General features: G+C 40.9%; 1 protein-coding gene across 9 annotated transcripts in view; it reads left to right on the top strand.

Annotated features, from left to right (window-relative positions):
• The window catches only part of PRUNE2 (prune homolog 2 with BCH domain), a 372,059-nt gene that overhangs the window by 83,105 nt on the left and 265,368 nt on the right, over positions 1-23,586 (top strand). For 2 of the 9 annotated variants that reach the window (XM_084988086.1, XM_084988051.1), the window contains exon 1: positions 17,431-17,615. The exons of the other annotated variants lie outside the window; for them this stretch is intronic. In XM_084988086.1, coding sequence (XP_084844212.1) covers positions 17,580-17,615 — 36 coding nt within the window. In that variant the 5' untranslated portion in view covers positions 17,431-17,579. Of the gene's footprint in view, positions 1-17,430; positions 17,616-23,586 lie in introns of those variants that run through there. 9 annotated transcript variants of the gene reach the window in all.

Raw genomic sequence — 23,586 nt, 5'->3', positions numbered from 1 at the left:
ATATGCATATATAATCACATATTATTAGATTTGCCTCAAACTAACGGTGAAGATTAACTGTCCAAGGACCCAGGATTCCCTGACTTTGTTGTACCTTTAGTCTGTGTGCATGTTTCCTACTGAAACTCCATGATAGCTGCCTGGCCTCCAGCTGCCATGGCTGTTCCAGCCTGCAGCAATGGGGAGGGGGTGAAGAAAGCACATCCAATCCCTCTAAGGGCCCTTTATGTACCGCACTGGCCAGAACTTAGTCGCAATAACTGTAAGGGAGGTGGGGAAATGTTTTCTTCTTTCCAAGTGGCCCCTTGCCCACTTAGCCATCAGAGCTAGTGTTAACTAAGATGGAAAGGTCTGTAGTAACCTCTAGGTGAAAAGAGTCTGAAAAGGAATGGATATATGTATATGTATAACTGATTCATGTTGCTGTACACCTGAAACTAATACAACATTGAAAGTCAACTATACTCCAATATAATTTAATTAAAAAAAACTAAGATGGAAAGAGAAAATGGGTAGTGATGACAATTTTTACCACTCATTTGAAAAAAAATAATAAGATCATATTATTTTACTACATTCCTAATTTTTTCCATGTCATAATGTAATGTTCATGCCTTCCAAAGTCATATGTATAAATTTATGTTCCTATATATATATGTAAATATGATTTTGATGACATTGTTTTACTTTATAGGTGTGTAGGCAATGATCTATGAGCAATGAGTTTCTTCAAATTTTTGATATAATTAACAACCTTGTGGCAAATATTCCTGCATATACAATTCTTCACATTTCTTTGGCTGTTTTTTGGGAATACATTCCTAAGAGTAGACTTTCTGAGTGAGCTGGTAGGCACATTATGAACACTTTTCCTATGTATTTTTTAGAAAGTGTCTGCAGCCAGCTCGTCACAGCCTGTGAGCACCAGTTACCTACATTTTTTCACAAACTTCCTATTCATTGACATGTTGGTATCTTGAAATCAGCTGCAGTGGGAACATTTACACCATGGAAAGCAAAAAATGGTACAAATCAGAGGCTTTTTTTCTTTTTCTAGAGAGGCCATTGTTAAACACTTACCAACATACTACTGGAAAATACGTACATACACATCTCTAGTCCTAACAGTTTATGAGGACCCAGTATTTTCACCTCTAAATGCATATCATTGCTTAAAAGAGTAATTATTCCAATCATAATGTGTATATTCTAACACTGGTAACTCAGGATACCTGTTGTTATCTCTAGTTTCTCTTTCCATAACTTGTTTGGAGTTATGAAAACAGTTTTGGGTATAGTTGGGTAAATTTTGTCTTCAGCCAGATCTGTATGGTTCATTAAGGACAACCAAGTTTTGCAGAGATTTGGCATGAAAGTGTGATAACTCCAAAATTGTACTTTGGAAAATTATTATTTATTAAAAAAAAAACCTTTTATATAATTGCTTTGGCACTCGTTGTTAATTTGTAAGGAACATCAAACTTAGTGACTCATAGAAACAAGGAGAGAGTGATCAGAACCCCCAGGGGGGGCATTAGTCTAGCTTTCACTGATCCTCTCATATGCTCTATTTAAGCCCACATGTGGGGTTCAACCAGACCTTGACTCCCTGCCCCACCCCAGTAGCTGGCAAACCACTCTCTTCATGGGGTGGTGTCACTTATGTTGCTGTAGCATAAAAGTTTGGACCACTGACTAATCTAGTTCTAGGAAGCTAATATTCTATGAGAAATTATAAATAAAGAGGATGCAGCCTGGCATTATGAAAATAATACTAATTTGGGAGTCAAGGTCTCCAGAATTCTAGGCCCTGTTTGGACATTGGGCTGTGCAAGGCATCTGATGGCTTTCTCTGTTACATTTCCTTTTTTTTTTTTAAAGTTTTTAAAAGTTTTATTGAAATGTAGTTGATTTACAATGTTCTGATAATTTCTGGTGTACATCGAAGTGATTCTGTCATACATATACACATATAACATCCTTTTTCAAATTCTTTTCCCACATAGGCTATCATAGAATATTGGATCGAGCTCCCTGTGCTATATAGCAGGTCCCATTGACTATCCATTCCATATACCATATTCTATCACATTTCTACTCCACAGATTTGATTTACTGATCTAGCCAACTGGATTGGCACTCTGTTTTCCCTCACATTCCTCCTTGGTTTCCTTCAAGGACCTAAAAGGAGCTACTCAAGAAATTCCCATGTGGAAAAGGAATAGTTTTCCACCTAGTACATGCATAGGAGCAATGACTTAACTTGTAGGTAACAATATAATCTTAGACAACCCCCAGTTTTCTCATCAGTAGAATAAGGGTGTAGAAGGGTTGGATTCATTCAATCTGTGATCCCTAAAGTTTAATGATTCTGCAAAACCAATTCACTTGCATAACAAATGTAGTGGAATCAAAATAGCCTCACCAATAGAAACTAAACTCCTTTGAAAGGGCTTTTGAGATAGTTTCCAGAAAACTGCCTGAAAGCATGATGCTAAGATGTCATATTTTATATGTTATCCTTTGGTTCTCACTGGAAGAGGGCAGCAGTGAGGCAAGAAGCTGTTATGTCATTGGGGAATGCTTGTGCCTTGTGGTGATTATAAGACCTATACTTCACTTACACATAGACATCAAATGTTGTTGCAAAGTTGGGAAAATTCTGATAATCTTAAAGTCATCTATAAAATATGTCTTTTATTACATAATATGAATAGGAAACAAGATCACATTCTGATCTGAGCTGCCCTTTGTACTCAACACCTACGGAGCATTTCAAATACTATCATCTCTGCAGTGCCTTCTTTTCTTTTAAGTATCAACAGCAGTTGCCCACCCAATCCAAGTTGGACAGTGCAGCTGAAATCACCCCCCCCCCCAAATATCTCTTCCAGCAATACCTTCTTTTTTTTTTATCTCTTTTAGGGCTGCACCTGCATCATATGGAAGTTCCCAGGCTAGAGATCGAAGTGGAGCTGTAGCTGCTGGCCTGTGCCACAGCCACAGCAACACAGAATCTGATCCGTGTCTGCAACTTATACCACAGCTCACTGCAACTCCGGATCCTTAACCCACTGAGCGAGGCCAGGGATCCAACCCCCATCCTCATGGATACCCCTAGTTGGGTTCGTTACCACTGAGCTACAGTGGGAAGTCCAGCAACACCTTTGAAGAGTTTGCCACTTGAGATGGTTTTTCTAAGTTTTTATCTCTAGCATTCCCTTGTTAAGAATATTGCAACATAAATTGGTCATAACCCTCACCTGAGATGGACAATGCAGTTGCCAAGTGTATCAGTTTTCTAGGGCTACTGTAAAAGATGACCACAAACTTGGTAGCTTGAAACAGTGGAAATTTATTCTGTCAGATTTCTGGAGGCCAGACGTTCAAATCCAAGATGTTGGCAGGGTTGGTTCCTTCTGAAGGCTCTAAGGCGGAATATGTTCCACATCTTTCTCCTGGCTCTTGGTGGGTGTCAGAAGTTCCTGGTGTTCCTTGACTTGTAGACACATCCCTTCCCTCTCTGCCTCCATCTTCACATCACCTTCTTTCTGTCTCTGTGTCTCAGGTCTCTCTCTGCCTTTCCCTTACGAGGGTACCTGACATTAGAGCCCACCCTAAATCCAGGATGATCTCATCTCAAGATTCCTAACTTAATTACATCTGCAAAGACCCTTTTCTCAAATACAATCCCATTCATATGTTCCAGGGGTTAGGGCATGGACATATTTTTGGAGAGAGGGGGCACTATTCAATCCACTATACCAAGGGAAGCCCTGACAAAGGGGGACCCAGGAAAACACATTTTGACTGGAAAAGGTGGTAAAAAGAAAGATTTTAAAAGGTAGTATCAGGTACTAGGTTGAAATTGGGAATAGGGGGTTGGGGATAGGAAAAGAAGTAATTTCCATTTTACTGGTTGCACATTCTGAAAGGAGAGTTAATAATGCATGAAGAAAACTTTGCCTTTGGTTTCTCCTTGCCACCAAATTCTTTGACCTGACGAATCAGTGGCTCTTATGCTGTTTGTACCAACAAAGAACCTTGTGATGTGACTAGAATCGAACCATTATGTGGGTGTTGTTTTATGGCTCTTCATTTGTCTACTTATTTGTTCATCATTCATCCATTTAGAAAACATTTATTGAGCACTTACTATGTTCCAGGAGCATGGTAGGCTACCTCCTTCCCAAGTGCATTGTTGGCATCTGCTGTCCCTATCTGTTCCCTGCATTGGGTCCAATATTCAGTGGAGTTGCATGTGTCAAGTCATTCACTAAGTTTAAAATCAAGTACAGTTAAAATTACCCTGAAAAACTCTTCAAGGCTTCTAGAAAGTACACTTACATGGTTTTCTCTCTGCGTAAATTGTTCAGACCTAATAAGCAGTCACAGGAGGCAGAATGGAGCACATCCTAAGGCAATTAGTTTTCTTCCTCTAATGTTATTTCAGTTGTTCTTCACTTTGCCAACCTTACAGAATTAAATTTCTGAAAATTATGCATGTGTTTCATGTGACTATATCCAAAAGCACATGAGTACCTGGTGGAGATGCAGCCATTGGAAACTCCTACAACTGTGTGAGCCAGAGAAAACCATAGGGGTGTTGGGTTTGCTTGTTTATTTAGGAGCCACTGTTGTGTGCTTGAAGGAGACATGGACTTAGGGGTCAGAAAGGTCTGGGTTTGAGTCCAGGTTCAATTACTCTTTTCTGTGTGAAACAGAAAATTCCACAAAAGAGTTATGAAGCCTACAAAAGGCTGGGTTGTCCCATGTTTATTTTGATGGTGCCCCATAAAGGGAACACAAGTCACATACCCCCAAAGCACTGAAAACAGCTTAAATCTTTACAAATCTCATGAAGATGTACTAAAGAAGAACCCTGTGCATGTATACAGTATCCTTTCTTAAAATTCCCTCTCTTACATCTGTTTTCCAATATTTCACGTCACAGATAGCAGTTAGCTAAAATTCCCACTTTTCAACCCTTAAAATTCTGCCAATTCTCCTAAAATTTTCTATGCTCTAGCTCTTCTCTTTCCCCTTCCTCTGGCTCTCCTGAGCTCAACTTCCTGCCCTTGTAAATGTACATCAATGAGATGATTTTAGCTTTTTTTCAGTTCTCTTGACCACATTTTTTTCCCCTTCAGTCAGATCTACAAAGCATAAATCAAACCTACACATAAAATTCTGGGATTAAGTGGGATTTGAACTCCATAGTCTAACTATACTTCTTCCTAGCTATGTGATTTTGGATAAATCACCTTATCTCTCTGATCCTCTCTCTCTTAATTTGTAAAGTAAAGCCAGCAAAACCAACTTGGTAAAGATGCTTTAAGGATTAAGTGAAATAAAGTATTTTCAGATACTTATCATAGTACTGACCCAACTTAAGCAATCAAAAATATGCCAGTCCTCTTCTTGCTCTTTTCTCTAAAGGCACACCTCTGTGTAGAGACAAAACATACATCAAAGGCTGCTTGCTTAATGTGGAATCAGATCCCATGAATGAAAGCTCTAAAGACAACATGATATTAACTGACAAATCCATGCTACCATGGAAATTGTTTTGCAATGGCAGCTACAGGGTGGGTAGGGGTCCATGTTCCACCAAGAATTTGTTTGGAGAGAATTCCCAAAATAAAGGAGGAATGTTCAAATAATAGACCGAGAAATTTCCACTGCCTGTTACATTGGATCATTTTGATTTGGTCTTTTTGGTCTCTTTCTGTAGTTTCCATTTTGTGAGATTAGGAGTTAGTGCTTTAGTGGTAAATTTCACATGGCTGGAATGTGCCACATTAGTACAATGCATTTGAGTATTACTAATACCATAGTATAGTGTTAGAAGTTAGTTAATGGATTTTGAACTTATTTTACTTCCTTGTAAGCTTTACCCTGAAAATGTGTTTTTATTATTACTGTTGTTGTTATTACTATTTTTATCTGCCTTTTCTCCTGCTCCATTGCTAATCTCTTGATCTAAGCCATCACCGTATTTTGTGTAGATGACAGGCTAGACCACTAAGAAGGCAACAACTCTTCCTTCCTGTGTAGCAGGATTGCCCTCCATGTAGCAGTTGGATATGGTCTTTATAAAAACACACATGAGGCTGTGTTAAACCCCTGATGCTTTTTTCATCATAATTTTATCTGGAATAAAACACTGACATCCTCCCTTGACCTTCAGGGCCCTAAAGAACTGGCCCTGCCTCTCTCTCTCTCTGAGCACATTTCCTGTTTCTCTTCTCCTCTGATGCTAGGTGTTGTAGCCGAGCTGGCCTGCTGTCTGTTTGCACATTTGCCCTGACATTTCCTCAGCCTGCAGTGCCTTCCCTCCATCTTTACATAGTGGGCTTCTTGTTGTTCAGTAGAAACTTCTTGTCCACTAAGGGCTGAGTAGACCTGGCCCTCCTCCATTCATTATCATATCATTCTGCTTTTTCTTCATACCATCCACTGCCCTCTGATATTTTGAATTATCTCTTCATTTATGCTTATTTTCTGTCTTCCTGCAACTAAAGTCTCCATGAGACCACATGCCTATATGTGTCTCCAGTGCTTAGAATAGTGCCTGGAACATAATGGAAGATTAATAGGGTTTATATACAGGGATTTACCGTGGACATGTGTGTGAAGACTAAACAACTCTTTGATCTGTTTCACCTCCTTCTAGGTGTCTTTTCCAAAGCTGCCTGGGTCTCTGGGTTATTACTAGGCTTCCTTATCGCAAAGGGAAAGAATTCAGGTTTCCTGCCTCCTCCTCTTTCCCCAGTTTTGTCTCTCCAAGCTGCTTCTGCTGTGTGCAAAGTTCGACTCCCTGCCTCAATTTTAATTATTCAGTGTTGAATGGGCACATTTGCATACACAAATATTTGAGGAATTGAAATGCCAATTAACAGAGACATATTTGAGATTATTTAAAAGTATCTTTATGTCTTCTGTTTCCTTTACTTCAGTGGCCCAGTAGTAATTCTGTTTTTAGTTACTCTGTGTTTCCCCATCCACCATGTTTTCAGATCTACATGAACCTGAGTCCAGTCCTGGAGGACATTATTTTATAATACAATTGAAAACTACCATTTCAATCCCTTTGCAGAACCTAATAAAAAATTTCAAAAGTACCTGCATTTCTTCCTATCTCCACCTAGTTAATGAGCCTCTTTTTTTTTTTTTTTTGAAGGCTTTGCTGGAGAGGAACTGATCAACCATTATTATTATAATTATTTGAAGTCCTAGTCTAGAAAGGGCACTGTGTTGGATTCAGGGAGGAGATACAGAGAGGAGTAAGACCAAAGCCCTGTCCTCTGGAGTCTTACACTTCTACAGGAAGAGGTAGATGTGGAGACTAAACTTTAAGCTGGCTGGCATTTGGAGGATGACCGAACATTTCACATAAAGCATTTGCCACCTTCCTCCAAGCTGCCAATTGTGATTGATTTTGGTGGATTTCTATGACATTTTCCAAAAAAACAGTGACTTTCCTCTTGTGGTTTGTACATAAATAACATTTTTTTTCAACTAACTACCCTATTGGGGAAAAATAGATCTTTGTCAACTTACTGTTCAATGAGCAAATTGAGTTAGGTTCTCATTGTAGTTTTGGAGTGATAATAGAGCAGGCTTGCCCCAACTGCTAACTCCACACTCAGCAGTTGGTTTTATAATTTTTTCTCCTTCATTCTCAGAAAGTAAGGTGTTGGGGGCAGAGGCATGAGAGAAGGAATCCAGAAAAGGTAGTATCTGTTTCTAACTTCAGTTCCTGAGCTAAGGTATTCCCATGAATCCTTGCGAGGAGACAGAGTATTTGGACAGCAGCCTTTCCCAAAGGTGCTTAATTGCCAGTGGAATGACCAGGGAGTCACTCTTTAATATATACTTTAATATTGAAGTATAATTGATTTACAGTGTTGTGCCAGTTTCTGCCCTGCAGCATGGTGACCCAGTCATACATATATATACATTCTTTTTCTCATACTGTCTTTCATCATGTTCCATCACAGGTGATTGGGCATAGTTACCTATGCTATACAGCAGTACCTTATTGCCTATCCATTCTTAATATAACAGTTTGCATCTATTAACCCCAAGCTCCCAGTCCATCCCACTCCCTCCCCCTCCCCTTTGACAACCACAAGTCTGCTCTCTGCCTGTGAGTCTGTTTCTGTTTTGATAGGTTCATTTGTGCCATATTTTAGATTCCACATTACAATTGAAATCATATGGTGTTCATTTGTCTTCCTCTTTCTGACTTCATTCACTTAGTATGAGAATCTCCAATTGCATCCATGTTATGCAAATGGCACTATTTTGTTCCTTTTCATGGCTGAGTAGTAGTCCATTTTATATATGTACCACATCTTCTTAATCCGTTCATCTGCCTATGGATGTTTAGGTTGTTTCCATGTCTTGGTTATTGTAAATAGTGCTGCTATGAACATAGGGGTGAATGTATCTTTTTGAATTAGAGTATTGTCTGGATATATGCAAAGGAATGGGATTGTTGGATCAAACAATAGTTCTATATTTAGTTTTCTGAGGAACCTCTATACTGTTTTCCATAGTGGTTGTACCAATTTACATTTCCACCAACAATGTAGGAGGGTTCTGTTTTCTCCACATCCTCTCTAGCATTTGTTATATGTAGACTTGTTAATGATGGACATTCTGACCAGTGTGAGATGGTACTTCATTGTAGTTTTGATTTGCATTTCTCTAGTATTTCATGATGTTGAGCATCTTTTCATGTGCCTATTGGCTATTCATATTAAACAACAATTTAACAACATCCTTCAACCTGAAATTTCAGGATCCATGTTATGAATACGTAATTCCTCTCATGGTATCAGCATATGAGACATAAGAAACTAGATACCTTTAATAAATCCTGCTAGTTAATTTCTTTTTTCTTAGCTTATTGGTTTATATCTCTTAATTACTGAGCTATAAAATTGATTCTCTTTAAAACACATTGTTATTTTTTAATTATTTTTTGCAAGGTAAACATTTTTATGCCATTTTAACATAATCCACCTGCATTTGATACAAACATGTAAAGCTACAAAAATATTAAAAGACTTTTTATTAGAAGTAAGACTTAGTTTTCTTCATATTTTTCATGTTCCTAATGACTATATAATGATTATAGATTTAGTTTTGTAACTATAGAATTTTAAGGTCAGAAATATCCACTCAAGTGTTTCAATTTTCCTAAGAAATAGACCTAGAGATGCTAAAATCAATACCCAAAGGACAAAGCTCCAAGCCCTTGACCATCAGTACACAGTGTGTTTTCTACTTAGTTGGGTGAGGAGGTTGAGGATGAGGGCTGGGTAAAGGAGTACATGGTGAGAAAGAAACAACTGTTTAACTGAGAAATAATCTATGGCAGGGACTTTTAATAATTTATGATCCCCAAGCTTTTGTGACATCAACCTCTTTCCTTCAGGTGACATTACGAGTGTATCTACAGAAACAGGCATGAAAGCTCTGTGGTTAAGTAGTATTGGACAGGTGAGAGCATGATTAACTCATTCTTATCTGTGGTGGAAAAGCAGTTGAAAGAGTAGCAGATGAGGACTTATTTCTTGTCTGGGCTCCATTTGGTGTTCTCAGGTGTGCAGCAATGGACAGCCAGTGATGTGCAGTAACTCAATACCTGAGTTTTGGACATTGTCATCTGAGTTGTAATCTGGTTTGCCCACTTACAACTTGGATAATTTTAACCAAATTATATCTTTGTACCTCAGTTTGAGGACTAACTGCTATTTGTAAGATTAAAGTGATATTTCATGCTCATAAACATTGGCCTTTTAATGAAAAAACAAAAAGCTTTGGAATTTAAAAAAGCTTGTATAATCTTTTAATATTTCCTTTGTTGTACAGTAAGGTTTGGATATTTTAATTCAGTGTCTAGATTCCTTTGGGCATGTTGGTAAACAATGTGGGCCTCGGTTTTGCTATCTCTAAAACAGAGTCAGTTGTAGTCTCTGTTGTTCAGGACTTTGTGGAGCTGTGGCAAAAGTGAGAGATTATATAGGTAGACATTCAGGACTTAGAAATAGTGAATATTCACTCCCCTTGCCAAATACTTTCCTAATGGAAATGCATGATGGGACCATAAGTTAAAATTTAAATTATAACCCTGAAACATGCAGTATTGTTTGAAAGGGAATTGAGACATCTTTCTGCAGGAGGAGAGTGTGTAAAGCTTGAATCACCTGCCCTGAAGAGTGTAGTTTGAGAAGAAGGGGAGACATTAAGACCATCACCCTGCATCTTTCAGCAGGCGACAGATCCAAAAGCTCGGCCATTGCCTTATTATCCTGATGACTCATAGAACCAGAATGCTCTCCCTCTCCTCTGCTGTCCTTTTAAATTAGATTCATTGTTCTACAAGATGTCTGCAGTTCCCAGAAATGACGCAAGTGGTATGTACCCTATTCAAAGCCTGGACATTTGACTCTCAGGACATTCTCCCAAGAGATCTGGATCTTGCCACACACACTACTACAGCCACTGACAATTCCAGTAACTCCTCTTCTTCCTTAACGGAAGCTTAGAGAGGATTATGACAATATGCACTCCTTTTTTCAAAAGTCTTGCAAAAGCTTACCTTAAAAAATTTGAATATCCCTGCCAAAATGGATAAGAAAAAAGTCAATTCCTTTTGATAGTATTAGCCCAAATGGTAGTATTTGATCATGCTCAGGGTGAAAAGCAGGCATTTTACAGTAGCTTAAAAACTAAGTGAGAGGCACTAGTTAACATATATTAGTCCATGTATATCTGTCCTGCTTCAGTCTCTTGTCCTTGAAACAAGCTTGAATACTTTTAAATTTTGTCAAAGTGGGAGGTGCAGTTATTGAACATCTTTTGTCACATGAAATAATTTTGAAGCAGCAAACATAACACATCAGCACTGAGACCACACCTGTCGGAAGTGTGGTTGGTCAGTAGGAAAGCAGCTATCATGGAAATGTGCCCAGAGGGTGAGTCAGCAGATGCTATTCCAGCTACATCACATTTTTTAAAAGGACAGCATTGGTCAGTTTTTTTTTTTTTCCACCAAACAAAAAGACTTTCTCATTATTCTCCCTTCCATTGTTAACATTTTCTAATATATGTAGGGATGTTAGCACTTGACTTTTTAATGACAATCCTGTAAGGTAACTAAGGCAGGTATTTTTTCCCCTCATTTCACAGATGAAAAAATTGGTGATCAGAGGGGTCAATGAACTTGACCAAAGGCATATAGCTAGCACACAGAGCTGGCTCTGACAAGGAAGACTTCAGATGCCCTCACTGTGGCACTGACTGCAGTAACAGACCCTTGAGGTGGATGCACAGCTACAGTGAGAGCATGTCAAGGGAAGATCCACTGCTGTGTGGGGTGGGAGTGGTAATTTTGGTTAAAACATGCAAATCTTGCTGTAAGGACCTTACATTTCATCAGTGAGTAGTGCAGGCAAATTGTTATTGCACAGAAACATCACTACTTGGAGCATCTGTAATGCCTTTGTTTGAATCAGACGTTTCACTGTATGAAGCCCAAGTTTCCAAAGGAGTGTAGACTTGAGAAAGTGTTGCTTGCAAACAAAGTGACTGACAAAGGATTAATCTCCAAATATAAAAACAATGTATGCAGCTCAATTAAAAAAAAAAACCCATCAAAAAATGGGCAGAAGCTAAATAGACATTTCTCCAAAGAAGACAGGTCATCAAAAAGCACATGAAAAAATGCTCAACGTCACTAATCATTAGAGAAATGCAAATCAAAACTACAGTGAGGTAACACCTTCAGAATGGCCATCATCAAAAGTCTACAAAGAATAAATCCTAGAGATGGTGTGGAGAAAAGGGGACCCTCCTACACTGTTGGTGGGAATGTAAATTGGTACAACCACAATGGAGGTTCCTAAAAAAACTAAAAATAGAACTACCATGTGGTCAAGCAGTCTCACTCCTGGGCATCTATCTGGAGAAAACCATAATTCAAAAAGATATTTGCACCTCAAAGTTTATTGCAGCACTATTTACAATAGCCAAGACATGGAAGCAATCTAAATGGTCATCGACAGAGCAACGGATGTAAAGAAGACATGGTACATATATACAGTGGAATATTAGCCATAAAAAAGAACAAAATAATGCCATTTGCAGCCAACATGGATGGATTTAGATATTATTATACTGAGTGAAATAACTTAGAGAAAGACAAATATGTGATATTTATATGTGGAATCTAATAAAAATGATATGAATAAACTTATTTATAAAACAGAAACAGATTCACAGACTTTGAAAAAAAAACTCATGGTTACCAAAAGGAAGGGTAGAGAGGAAGGATGGATTGGGAGTTTGGGATTGGCCTATGTACACTATTGTATCTGGAATTGATGATTGTCGAGGATCTGCTTGAGCTTCTTCACAGCATGGTGGCTAGGTTCCAAAAGTGTGTATTCCAAAAGACGGAAAGCTGAAGCTGTCAGTCTCTTAAGGCATGGTCCTAGAAACTGTCATGGTGTCACTTCTGCTGTATTTTATTGCTCAGAAAGTCTTAGAGCGCTCCTAGATTCATGGAGAGGGAACGTCGACCTAGCCTCTTAATAGGAATGTCGAAGAATTTGCAGCCATGTTTAATCTACATAGCAAGGATGAGAATTCAGACTGTAGTCACTATACTATATTAAATTTCAACTAGTATAATACCAGATGCATTTCTCAATCAGTGCATTTATCTCTTTGTATTATAGCAACTAGACCATGTAGCTCCTTGAAGGCAAGGAACTTGCCTTATAAGTCTTGGTTTGGGCATAAAGTCTACCTGAGCATAGTTAATGATCCATCAGTGATGAAGGAATGAGTGCAAAGAGCTGAGTTCCAGTCCTGGCTCTGCTTTCAAGCAGCTCCTTTAGCCCAAACAGGACATTGAACTACTCTGGCCCTGGGCTCCCTGCTCAGTAAAATAAGAGGATGGGATTAAATGATCCTTAAAGTCTTCCTTTTCCCAGAACTACCACCATATTAATCTTCTTGTGCTGCTATAACAAAATACCATAAACTGAGCAGCTTAAACAACAGACCGTTATTTTTTACAGTTCTGGAGCCTGGAAAGTCCAAGATCAAGATGCTGTTCTGTGGGTGGCTGATGAGAACCCTTTGCTTGGCTTGCAGATGATTACTTCTTGGTGTATTCTTACATGATGGAAAGAGAGACGGGGGTGGGGGGTGGGGTGGGGGTGAGGGTCAGGGAGAGAGCGAGAGAGAGAGTAAGTGAGAGCACTCTGGTGTCTTCTTCTTCTTATAAGGACACTAATCTCATCAAGGGGCTCTATTCTCATGATCTAATCTAAACCTAATTGCCTCCCAAAGGCCCCACTTCTTAACACCATCACATTGGGGGTTAAAGTTTCAATATGTGTAGAAACATGAAACTAGTCTACTCAAATAATTAATTTCAAAATGAAGAGCACTCAGATAACAGATCTCAAATGAAAGGAGTCTAGGAGAATGAAAAGAGTAGAGGAAAAGGGATTGTTCTACAGACAAGTACAAATGACTCTTGAGAGAAGGAGAGGGGGCCTTATGCTCAGATCTATTCCTTGAAATAACATTGATGGCACTTGGAATAGAAAGGAAGTTGGAGGTAGCTTGTCAAAGGCTGAAGACACTGGACTTGAGAACTGTTTGACCACAAGGGGCAGGAGAAAGTTGTAAGTCAAAGTGGACTCCAGGTTTTGTACCTGGGTGACTGGAGGAATGCAATTTTTCCAACATCAACAGTGGTGCCCAGCTCTGACTATACAGAGAATTATCTGATGGGCTTTTTAAAAATATTGATGCCTGGGCCCCTCTCAAGGCCACTCAGTTCAGAATTTCTGGAGCAAAATATGGTTGGAGCATCCATATTTTTCACATCCCCTCAGGTGTTTCCATTGTGCAGCCAGGGTTTATTACTAATTTAAAGCTAAGGGCACTAGATTTCTGGCTGCTATAATGATAAGAAACTGAGGATCAAAAGCTGATAACCACCAAATAACTGGGGGAATGGGTTTTATGGTATGTAGAAAAATGGCTTACCTAAGATGTTCACATCCTACTCTTCAGAACCTGTAAATATGTTGTTACGTGACAAAAGGGAATTAAGGTTGCTAATCAACCAACCTTAACATGGGATATTATCTTGGATTATCCAAGGAGATCCAATATAATCATAAGGGTTCTTAAAAAAATGGAAGAGAAAGGCAGAAGAGTATCAGAGGGAGATGTGGCTATGGAAGAATAGCCAGAGAGCTCCAACATTGTTGGCTTTGAAGACAGAGGAAGGTAACCATGAATCAATGAATGTGAACTGCTTCTAGAAGCTAGAGAAAGAAGAGAGAGAGAGAGAGAGAGAGAGAGAGAGAGAGAGAGAGAGAGAGAGAGAGAGAGAGAGGGAATATTCCTTTAGAGCCTCCAGAAAGGAATGTATCTCTGTTGACACCTTGAATTCTTGAATTTAGCCTGAGGAGACCTGTATTGAACTTCTGGCCTACAGATAATAAATTTATGTTGCTTTTAGCCACTCAGTTTGTTATAATTTGTTACAGAAGCCTCAGGAAATTAATTCAAGTGTTCATTTTAGGAAGGCTTCCTAGAGGAGGTAAATTTTGATCAGCCTCTGCAAAGACATTGTTGGTGGAGGAAAAACTCAGGGAGCTAGATGTTGCGGTTTGAGTCCATCAGAAGAAAAATTTAAGAAAACTCAAGGCTCTGTAATACCTACCCAGAATGTTTAAAACAAAAATTCATCCCCAGTGGAGTCAGAGGGAAGGAATTCTTGGGAATTTTTCTTTGTAATGTTACTTGAATTGTGATCAACTTCATAGATTTAAAGTCTGAGAGAACACTTGTTTTACCTGGATGGTTTTAAATTACTTAAGTCAGCAAAGAAAGCAGATAGAATCCATAGCTTCTGTACAGCTCATTGCCTGAATGCAAATCAGAGCTTAATATTCCTATCATTCTCTCTTAACCAGATCTGTAGACTCCACTGATTTCTTTTTTTTTGGGTCCTCCTGAATAAAAAAACAATTGGATAATTACACACACAAAGGGTGAGAGCAAGAGAGAGAGTGAGAGGGAGAGGGAAAAAAGGAGAGAGAGCAAAAAACCTACCATGTGTACATTTGCTCATTAAGATATATTTATTGAAGATTTGTATATGACATGAACTGCATTAGGACTACATCAATGAATGAGATAGGCAAGGTCTTTGTTCTCATGAATCTCAGCCTTTTGAGGCAATTTATAGTACAGTAGAAAATATAGGTTGCTATGAGAGAACATGGAAAGGGCAACTGACTTAGTCTTGAGGTAGGAAGGGAGGAGTAGGTCAGGGGAGGCTTCCTGGAGGAAGGTAACTTCTAAGCAACATTAGAAAACCCTGGGGCTGGTTAAGAATGAAAATTCTACACTGTAAACCAGCTATACTGGAAAAAATAAAAATCATTATTAAAAAAAGAGAAAATTCTTAGGCCCATTAAGCCAGACCTATGAAGCCAAAATTTCTGTTGGGGAGTTCCCATCATGGCTTAGTTGTAATGAACCTGACTAGTATCCATGAGGACTTGGGTTCCATCCCTGGCCTCGCTCAGTGGGTTAAGAATCTGACGTTGCCATGAGCTGTGGTGTATGTTGCAGATGCAGCTTGGATCTGGCATTGCTGTGGCTGTGGTGTAAGCCAGCAGCTGTAGCTCCAGTTTGACCCCTAGACTGGGAACTTTAACATGCAGCCCTAAAAAGACAAATATATATATATATATATATATATATATATATATATATATATATATATATCTTTTTTAGTACTTCACTGAATGGTCCAGCTATAAACTAATGTTTGAGAACCAGAGGATCATACCTGGGCTGACTATTAGAATCACTTGGAGCACTTTTACACCAGTCTGATGCTGTGGCCCTACCCTTAGAACTACTGATTCAGTTGGTCTGGAATAGAGCCTGGGAAGCAATATTTTCTAAAGGCCTGGGTGACTCTAATGTGATTTTAAAGTGCCCTCAGGGAGTTCCCATCATGGCTCAGTGGTTAACAAATCTGACTAGTAACCATGAGGTTGTGGGTTTGATCCCTGGCCCCTCTCATTGGGTTAAGGATCTGACATTGTCATGAGCTGTGGTGAAGGTTGCAGATGCAGCTTGGTTCCCAGGTTGCTGTGACTGTGGCATAGGCCAGCAGCTACAGCTTTGATTTGACTCCTAGCCTGGGAACCTCCATATGCTGCGGGTGTGGCCCTAAAAAGACCAAAAAAAAAGACGAAATAAATAAATAAATAATAAATTAAAGTGCTCTCGGGGTTGAGCTCACCTCATTAAGCTGATAGCTGAATTGTGAGTTAGCCAGGCAGTGGGGGCTGGTGAGAGTGCAGGAAGGGTATTACAGGCAGATAGATGTGCCAAGGCCCAGATGTAAGAGAGAGCCTGAGGTATTATCTGGGGCTCTGATGAGGCTAGAGAGTACACACAACAAAATTCTGCAGCTTGAAATAAGGTTCATAGCTATAGGTTTCTGTGTTTGTTGCAGTACTTCTTAAACTTTAATGTATATGGAAATGATATAAGGATCTTGTGAAAACACAGACCCTTATGCAGTAGGAAGGTTATGTTGCCCTCTCAGTTCTTGAACATATTGTCAGAGTGGATGAGGACTGCAGAAGACTACGTGTCCTTAGCCCCAGGACCGATATAAGGACACCCAGTTGGGGTGAACCGCAGAGGACCGTTGCTGAGCAGGTACATTTTGAGGGTAAGGAGGAAAGATGTAGCCTAGCACAACCTCCTAGCCTTCTCTTCTGAATATTTTCCATCAAGGTCGTACTGCTTTTAGCTCAGCAGTAACCCCTCCACCCCTCAATCTAGCTGAGTGCATCCCCTAGCCATGCCAGCAGAGCCAGATCATTAAGTGACCGCTGGAGCTCTCTGTAACCTGCCAGTCAGCCAGGGAGGCGCTGGCCAAGGAGGGGGGGCCCTCTGGGGCCCTTTTCCCCCTCTCCCCTTCTTTCTATCTCTCCCAGCTGACAGCAGCGGTGCCTGCGGCAGAGCCTTCCTCTGCAGCAGCCCCTTGCACTTGGCTCGCACTTCTGGGCGCTGTCCATGGTTGCAGTATCTTTCAGCGCGCCACGTCAGGAGGCCTCAGCTGGGCCCTGCGATTGGCGGAGGAGCCCCTCGCCATCCTCCAGCACCCCCGCCCCCGCGCCCCGGCCCCGGAACTCTGGCCCCGCAGGCGCGTGCCTGTCAGCGTGTGGGGCGCGCCCTGGGGCTCCCGGGCGTCACACCCACTTTCCTTATTAGGGCAGAGTCGGGAGCCCAGAGCTGGCGTCTGGGAGCGGGGTGGGGCGGGAGCCCTGGGAGGCGACAGCCGAGGGCGCAGCCACAACCTCAGCCGCCTCCGAGCGGTAGGAGGGAGCAGCAGCTTGCTGCGCTCAGAAAGGCCACTTTGCGGGGACCCGGCTCCTCTCGCCCGGGAGGAGACAGGCCTCCGCGCCCTCCGGGTACCCCTGGTCCAACCCTCTTGCCACGACATGGAAGAATTTTTGCAACGCGCCAAGTCTAAACTGGTAAGTTGAGGGAACAAGGCTGTGTGCGTTGGTGCGCGCGTGTGCTGATGCAGGGCACTGCAGCAGAGGAGAAAGAAACAACTTTGCCACTTAGTTGTCAGGGTGTGTGGGCTGTTCCCCTGGAAAGAATCTCTGGAACTCAGGTGCTTGCTGCAGGCATTTTGTTTCCATAATCCTACCCCACAGCCGGGCTTCCCGTGTGGCTCACAACATAATCCTACCCCACAGCCAAAGCGCCGGGCTGAGAGGTGGTCGTAACCTGGCTGAAGTTGGATGTTGTATACAGCTTTGGTCTCTTTGGTTTAAGGTTGGAGAGAGGCAGATTCAGTTAAATCTGCAGTTTGCTCCCCCAGGCTAGAGGATAAATGGGTGTGGTGTTCCTTGCGGAAAAAGAGCCCAGCTGTCTGCAGATTCAGTACACAAAAGTGTAAAAGGAAAAGAAGCTGTACTTTAGCTGGAGGGGGTGGCAAAACGTTAACTAAGGAAATCAGGGTGCCGGCTGAGAGGAACATGTGCAAATGTTCTGTTTACCCATGCATCCCTCACATAGAGCTTGCTCCAGTGCCAGAGTTAGGGATATTCGAATGTGAATTGGCTCTCTGGTCCTTATTCAGATCTATAACTTGGGGCAGAAGCAGAAGGGGGAAAACCCAACTGTTGCTGGTGATGTGGGGTCTGCCAGACTGTCCTTCTCTTGGGAGGTGACCAGTATGTTGGCCAGCTCTGTTTAACTGTACCACTGTCCAAAGAGTGAAGGGTAATTTCATTGTGTATATTGACAGTTGCTACGTGTTCTGGAACAACAGATTCTAGCAGTTTCCTAAGTCCAAATTGTTTTGGCTTTCCAGCATTGCAGTAATGAACATAATGGAAATGTTGCTGTTTCGGCACTTCAGAAAAAAAGCTTTTGCCCATTTGGAAGCAATATCTTTAATGAACAGTGAAAGCACCTTTTACAGGCCTGGCATGGGAGGAAATGCATAATTCATGTTGCCTTTAACCTTTATAGAAGCCAAAATATAGAGTCTGCATAAAGATGACGTCTTAATCACAAGGCAGGATATTTACAGGGTTATTATTGTAGCTCATTTACCCTTACACAGCAAAGGGAATGAAGATAAAGGTGTGATTTTCACACAGATTTAACTGTATCTTTCAAAAGACCATCAAAGTTGATTAATGCTATTATAATTACGTTTTCTACCTTAAGCCCCCCAGAGAGTTGGTAGTTTGTGGTGATTTTGGAATTAAGAAGGTTCGTGATCATTTTTGTGTTTATTGCTGACACTTTTATAGGTTTACTTGAGCACACGAAGGAAAAAACTGATTGCAGATATCCCATGCATTTCTGATAGTATAAATACACTCTTTGTTCTTTACCTGACAATGAGTGAGAGACAGTAAAAAAAGGTCAAATTTGGCAATTTACTCTTTTTTTCAGTGAATGAAAATGTGGTGATCAACAATCATGCACTTTTAGACTGCACTTGTGCTCCATTCCCATAATATTGATTTTAATAACAAACATTTAGATTGTGGGGTCTGATGTGAGAGATTTGTCTCATTTTTAAAGAGCAATCGCTGGAATGGAAAAACTCCCTATTTCGGAGTAATCAGTTAAAGGTAATGTGTGAGTTTGTTTACTGAGTCCCTTCATTAGATGATCAATTGCTCTCTATCATTAAAATACGAAAAAGAAGTAGTTGTTTGAAATACTGTTCCCAGTTTCCTGCTTTAGCTAGAAGAACAATTACTGCTAATTTTATTTCTTCTTGGAATAGATTTCTTAGCCTTTCAATTCAGCCATAGTAAAGGTGTTTGGGTCACTTTTTAGTGTCACATTTCCCTTGACAAATTATATTTTCTAGGTAAATAGAAATTTTACTTAATATGCAACCTTCAACCATAGTAGTGGATAAACATTTTGTTTTAGAGGATACTCTTTGTTTAGGAGGAAAAAATTAAGTTGATAATTAAGCCATTCACTTGTGGGAAGTTTATTCATAATAAAAATGTGGATTTTAAAAAATTAGATTAATCCTCTGGAAAGCATTATAAGGAGAAGAAAATTATTATGCTGATTTTCACTTATGCTTTATTAGACCAGAATTAGATAGAATTTAGGTATTATGTTCATGCCATTTCCCATCAGAAATTGATATAGGTTTTCTGTATACTTTTAAAAAGTCTAATGGACAGGTTTTTTCCTACCTACTTAACTTCTTGTTTTGATGTTCTATAGATATGATATGTATCTTTTAATGGTTTGAAATAGCCAGTGTCCCTTCAAAAGTCTTAATGTTACTGAACCAAACTGCAGTCCGCTTACCTGTGTGCAGTAAAGTCAATCTACCGACACTGGGTTGTGAAGGGAAGTGCAACGTTTACTGCAAGGTGCCAAGCAGGGAGTCCAGATAGTTAGTGCTCAAAAAGCCTGACCTCCTCAATGACTTTTAGGAAAAGGTTTTTAAAGACAGGGTGAGGAAGGGGCGTTGTAGGGTACATAATCAACTCACGGACATTCTTCTGATTAGTTGGTGGTGAGGTGATTGGGAGTCAACATCATCAACCTTCTGGTTCCAACTGGCCTGGGGTCTGCGAGTTGTGGGCATCATATAGTTAACTTCTTCCACCCGAAGGGGATTTCTGTATCTGCAAAACAGCTCAAAGGATATGGCTTTGAATATTATCTGCAGCCCTTGAGAGGGAACTCAAGGTTCTTGACTTTGTTTAATGGCAAAACTATTATTATTTTGCCTCTTTTTTTTTTTTTTGCTCTTTTGTCTTTTGAGGGCTGCACCCATGGCACATGGAGGTTCCCAGGCTAGGGGTTGAATTGGAGCTGTTGCTGCCGGCCTACGCCAGAGCCACAGCACTGCCAGATCCAAGCTGCATCTGTGACCTACACCCAGATCACGGCAGTGCTGGATCCTTAACCTACTGAGCAAGGCCAGGGATTGAATCCGCAACCTCATGGTTCCTAGTTTGATTCGTTTCCACTGTGCCACAGCGGGAACTCACTTATTATTTTGTCTTGATTGTTTTCCTTTCTTTCTGCATTTTCTCACTTCTCTGATTAAATTTACTCTTTGAAACTCAGGGAAGGCTTAGGAAGCTAAAGTTTTCTACAGACAAGAGGCAGCAGAGATCATGTGCTGGGGGTGGGGGAGGGTGGGGCATGGGGTCTGTTCCAGGAAGGCCCCACAGGGTCCTGCTCTGAGACATTAACACAACCTCCTCATCACTGGAGCTAGCTAATTTCAATAGACCAAAGGGATTTTAAAGTGCAAAATAGAATTGCTATTAGCCATAGGTAAAATCTCTAATAATCAAAATTTTGGGAGTTCCCGTTGTGGCTCAGTGCTAATGAATCCGACTAGTATCCAGGACTCGGGTTCAATCCCTGGCCTTGCTCAGTAGATTAAGGATCCAGCATTGAAGTGAGCTGTGGTAGCTCGGATCCCATATGCCCCAGGTGCAGCCCTAAAAAGACAAAACAAACAAACAAACAACAAAACCAACTTTGCAGAAATTGTTTGTATTATGCCCTTTCTTTTGACTAGAGGCATTTATTATTCATCTGTCATTGTGAAGAGAGAAGAAACTTTGCTATTCTAGGCCAGGCCCTGGGGCTGAGCAGAAATCTTTGAAGAAGGGATACTTTTAATTTTTAATCAGGTAGTTTGGAGCTTATTTCTCTTCAATTGGAAGGGCAGTCTCTTCATTCTCTTTTTCACCCCAGTTCTGCTAGTCCTTAAACTGAGGTTGATTCACTTACATAATCCCATCCTGCTTTTCCCTAAATCTCCCTTCCCATACTCACCCTTCATTCTTGAAAATATGTGGTATTTATCAGAAATGGCAAAAGTTAACCTTAAGTGTGGCCTCAGAGAGATCACCGATACCTGGAGCTCCAGTGCTTCTCAAGGGGGCCCGCCTCTTGCCTGGTTCAGACAGGTGTGGGTGCCTAGAGCTTCTGTGTAGAACACCTTGGCTGAATTTGGAGGGCAGCAAGGAAAACAGTCACTCCTCCCAGGCACAGTCTCCAGAAATGGTGCTTTCTTGGCAAGTAGGGAGCCCATGCAATTATTGTTAGAACAGTCAAGACAGTGGAGTAAGCACTTTGAGAGAAGCCCCTGAGGCAGTAGAACCGGTAATTAAAGGATAATGCTTGTTACCTGGGTTCTCTCCCCTATGAGAGAACCCAGCTATGTTTCTGATCTGTGTACTCACAACTAGATCTAGAAATAAGAGTGGAAACACATTTTCTTTTTCTCCTGCCAGTGCCCACTTGGCTTTTTCCCCACACCTGCCCATTTCAAGCTGTAAGAGGGACAGAGATCAAATCCTTAAATGCTTTCCATTTTTTGGTTATGCCATTTCCAGGGTGGTGATTTAGTCATTTTTGGTTACACTCTTTCTATGATAAAAACTGAAGATGAGTAGGGAATGAGGGCTCCGAGCCCTAGGATGTGATTTGGGAAATGTCCTCCAATTTCATAGTGGTCAGCTCAAAAAAGTATTCAAGCCAAGACAACCTCATGATGGCAGTTAATCATCCATGTTCCCATGAACTCTGGAGAAAAAGATGAAATTAATGAGGAATCAGCCCCCCCCCCCCGGATTGTGGTTTGCAGGAAGCCAGGGTCCCCACTCTGGGTAAACTGGCCAGTGATCCTCTCCCACTGTCAGCCCCCACCAGCTGAGGCAGTTCAAACAGCTGCTCCGGGTGAGGATCACAGCAGCCAGCATGCTCAGATGGGGGTCATGAGCCAGCACTGAGGGGGTGCGTGGCAGGAGTGTCAGCTGCCAGCAGAAAGTATACAGGGGACACCAATATCCCAGGAATGCTGTGGGGAGAGGGTCACCATTACCCTTAGAGTCTTGGGAATGCATTTGCCACTTAAGCAGTGACAGCTGCAGACAAAGGGCTCATTTCTGCAGTGGGAATTGGTCAATACATGGACTTCTGTAGAGGAAAAATTCTGGTTGATTCTAAATGTCAGCTTATACTCTGTGGTATGTGGCACAGGGACAAGAAAGCATATTCAAAACTCTAAATGAACAACCACATTAGAGTTGATAGAGGAGATTGGTTTTTTGAAAAAAGAAAAACACTGCAGCATGTCTACAGAGGAATCATCTTGATTGGAAATTGGAGAAATGTATTCTTCCTGATTTCCTTTATAGGGACAAGGTTATGTGTGCCCATGAAAAACATCTTTAAAATGAATGTTCCCTACCTTTTAAAAAGCCGCTGTGGTAAGGACTAGGAATGATGGAGATGCTGGCAGAGCACTTTCATTTGGAAAGCTGAGCTCATTCTGATCACAGACAACAGGATCAACTCCCTCCCCATCATAAGTGAGGGCTGATGCACTTGAGACTGTGCCATAGCATTCCTCAGTAAGAAACTCAGGAATCCAAAGCACTTCTGTGAATGTGCTGCCACCCTCCTTAGGGGCTGATGAGAAAGGAGCCCTTGGTTGCTTTAGTCCTGAAGTCAGCTCCATTTCTCACTGCCTGAGCTTGCAAATGGAGAGCTGTACTTTGTCCCAGCCCCAGGGCCTGCAGAGAAGAACCGGACTTTTTCAGCATAAATCTCAGAGTGGATTGGATTTCCTCAAAGATAAATAATTGGTCACTGCTGTTCAGATAGCACCTTGGGTCTGAGAGACTATAATCAGGTAAGCAAGGATACCCTTTAATCAGAAATTTGGGGAATATTTTATGTTAACTAGGTAAAAGGGTGACAGCTTTGGTATAATTTGTTTGTTTCTATGTAGCATGTATCTAGGAGGATATTGACAATGTTTGGTGTTTGGTGTATGAGTCTGGGGAGTTCTTATATACAATAGTAGTTTGGTGATGGGACATCGTTCTTATCTTACGTCTACTCCTTCCTCGGATACTAAGTGAGCAGAGAAAAGGGTGAGGGATGAATACCTGGGTCTGACTGAAGGCTGCAAGA

The sequence above is a fragment of the Sus scrofa genome, chromosome 1 (assembly GCF_054392235.1).
Source record: "Sus scrofa isolate SSC_HxYL_T2T_F1_AM1 chromosome 1, Sscrofa_HxYL_maternal_Yorkshire_Landrace_v2.0, whole genome shotgun sequence".
Lineage (NCBI taxonomy): Eukaryota > Metazoa > Chordata > Mammalia > Artiodactyla > Suidae > Sus > Sus scrofa.
Note: the sequence above shows the minus strand (reverse complement) of the source record. Positions and strands in the feature narration are given on the sequence as shown.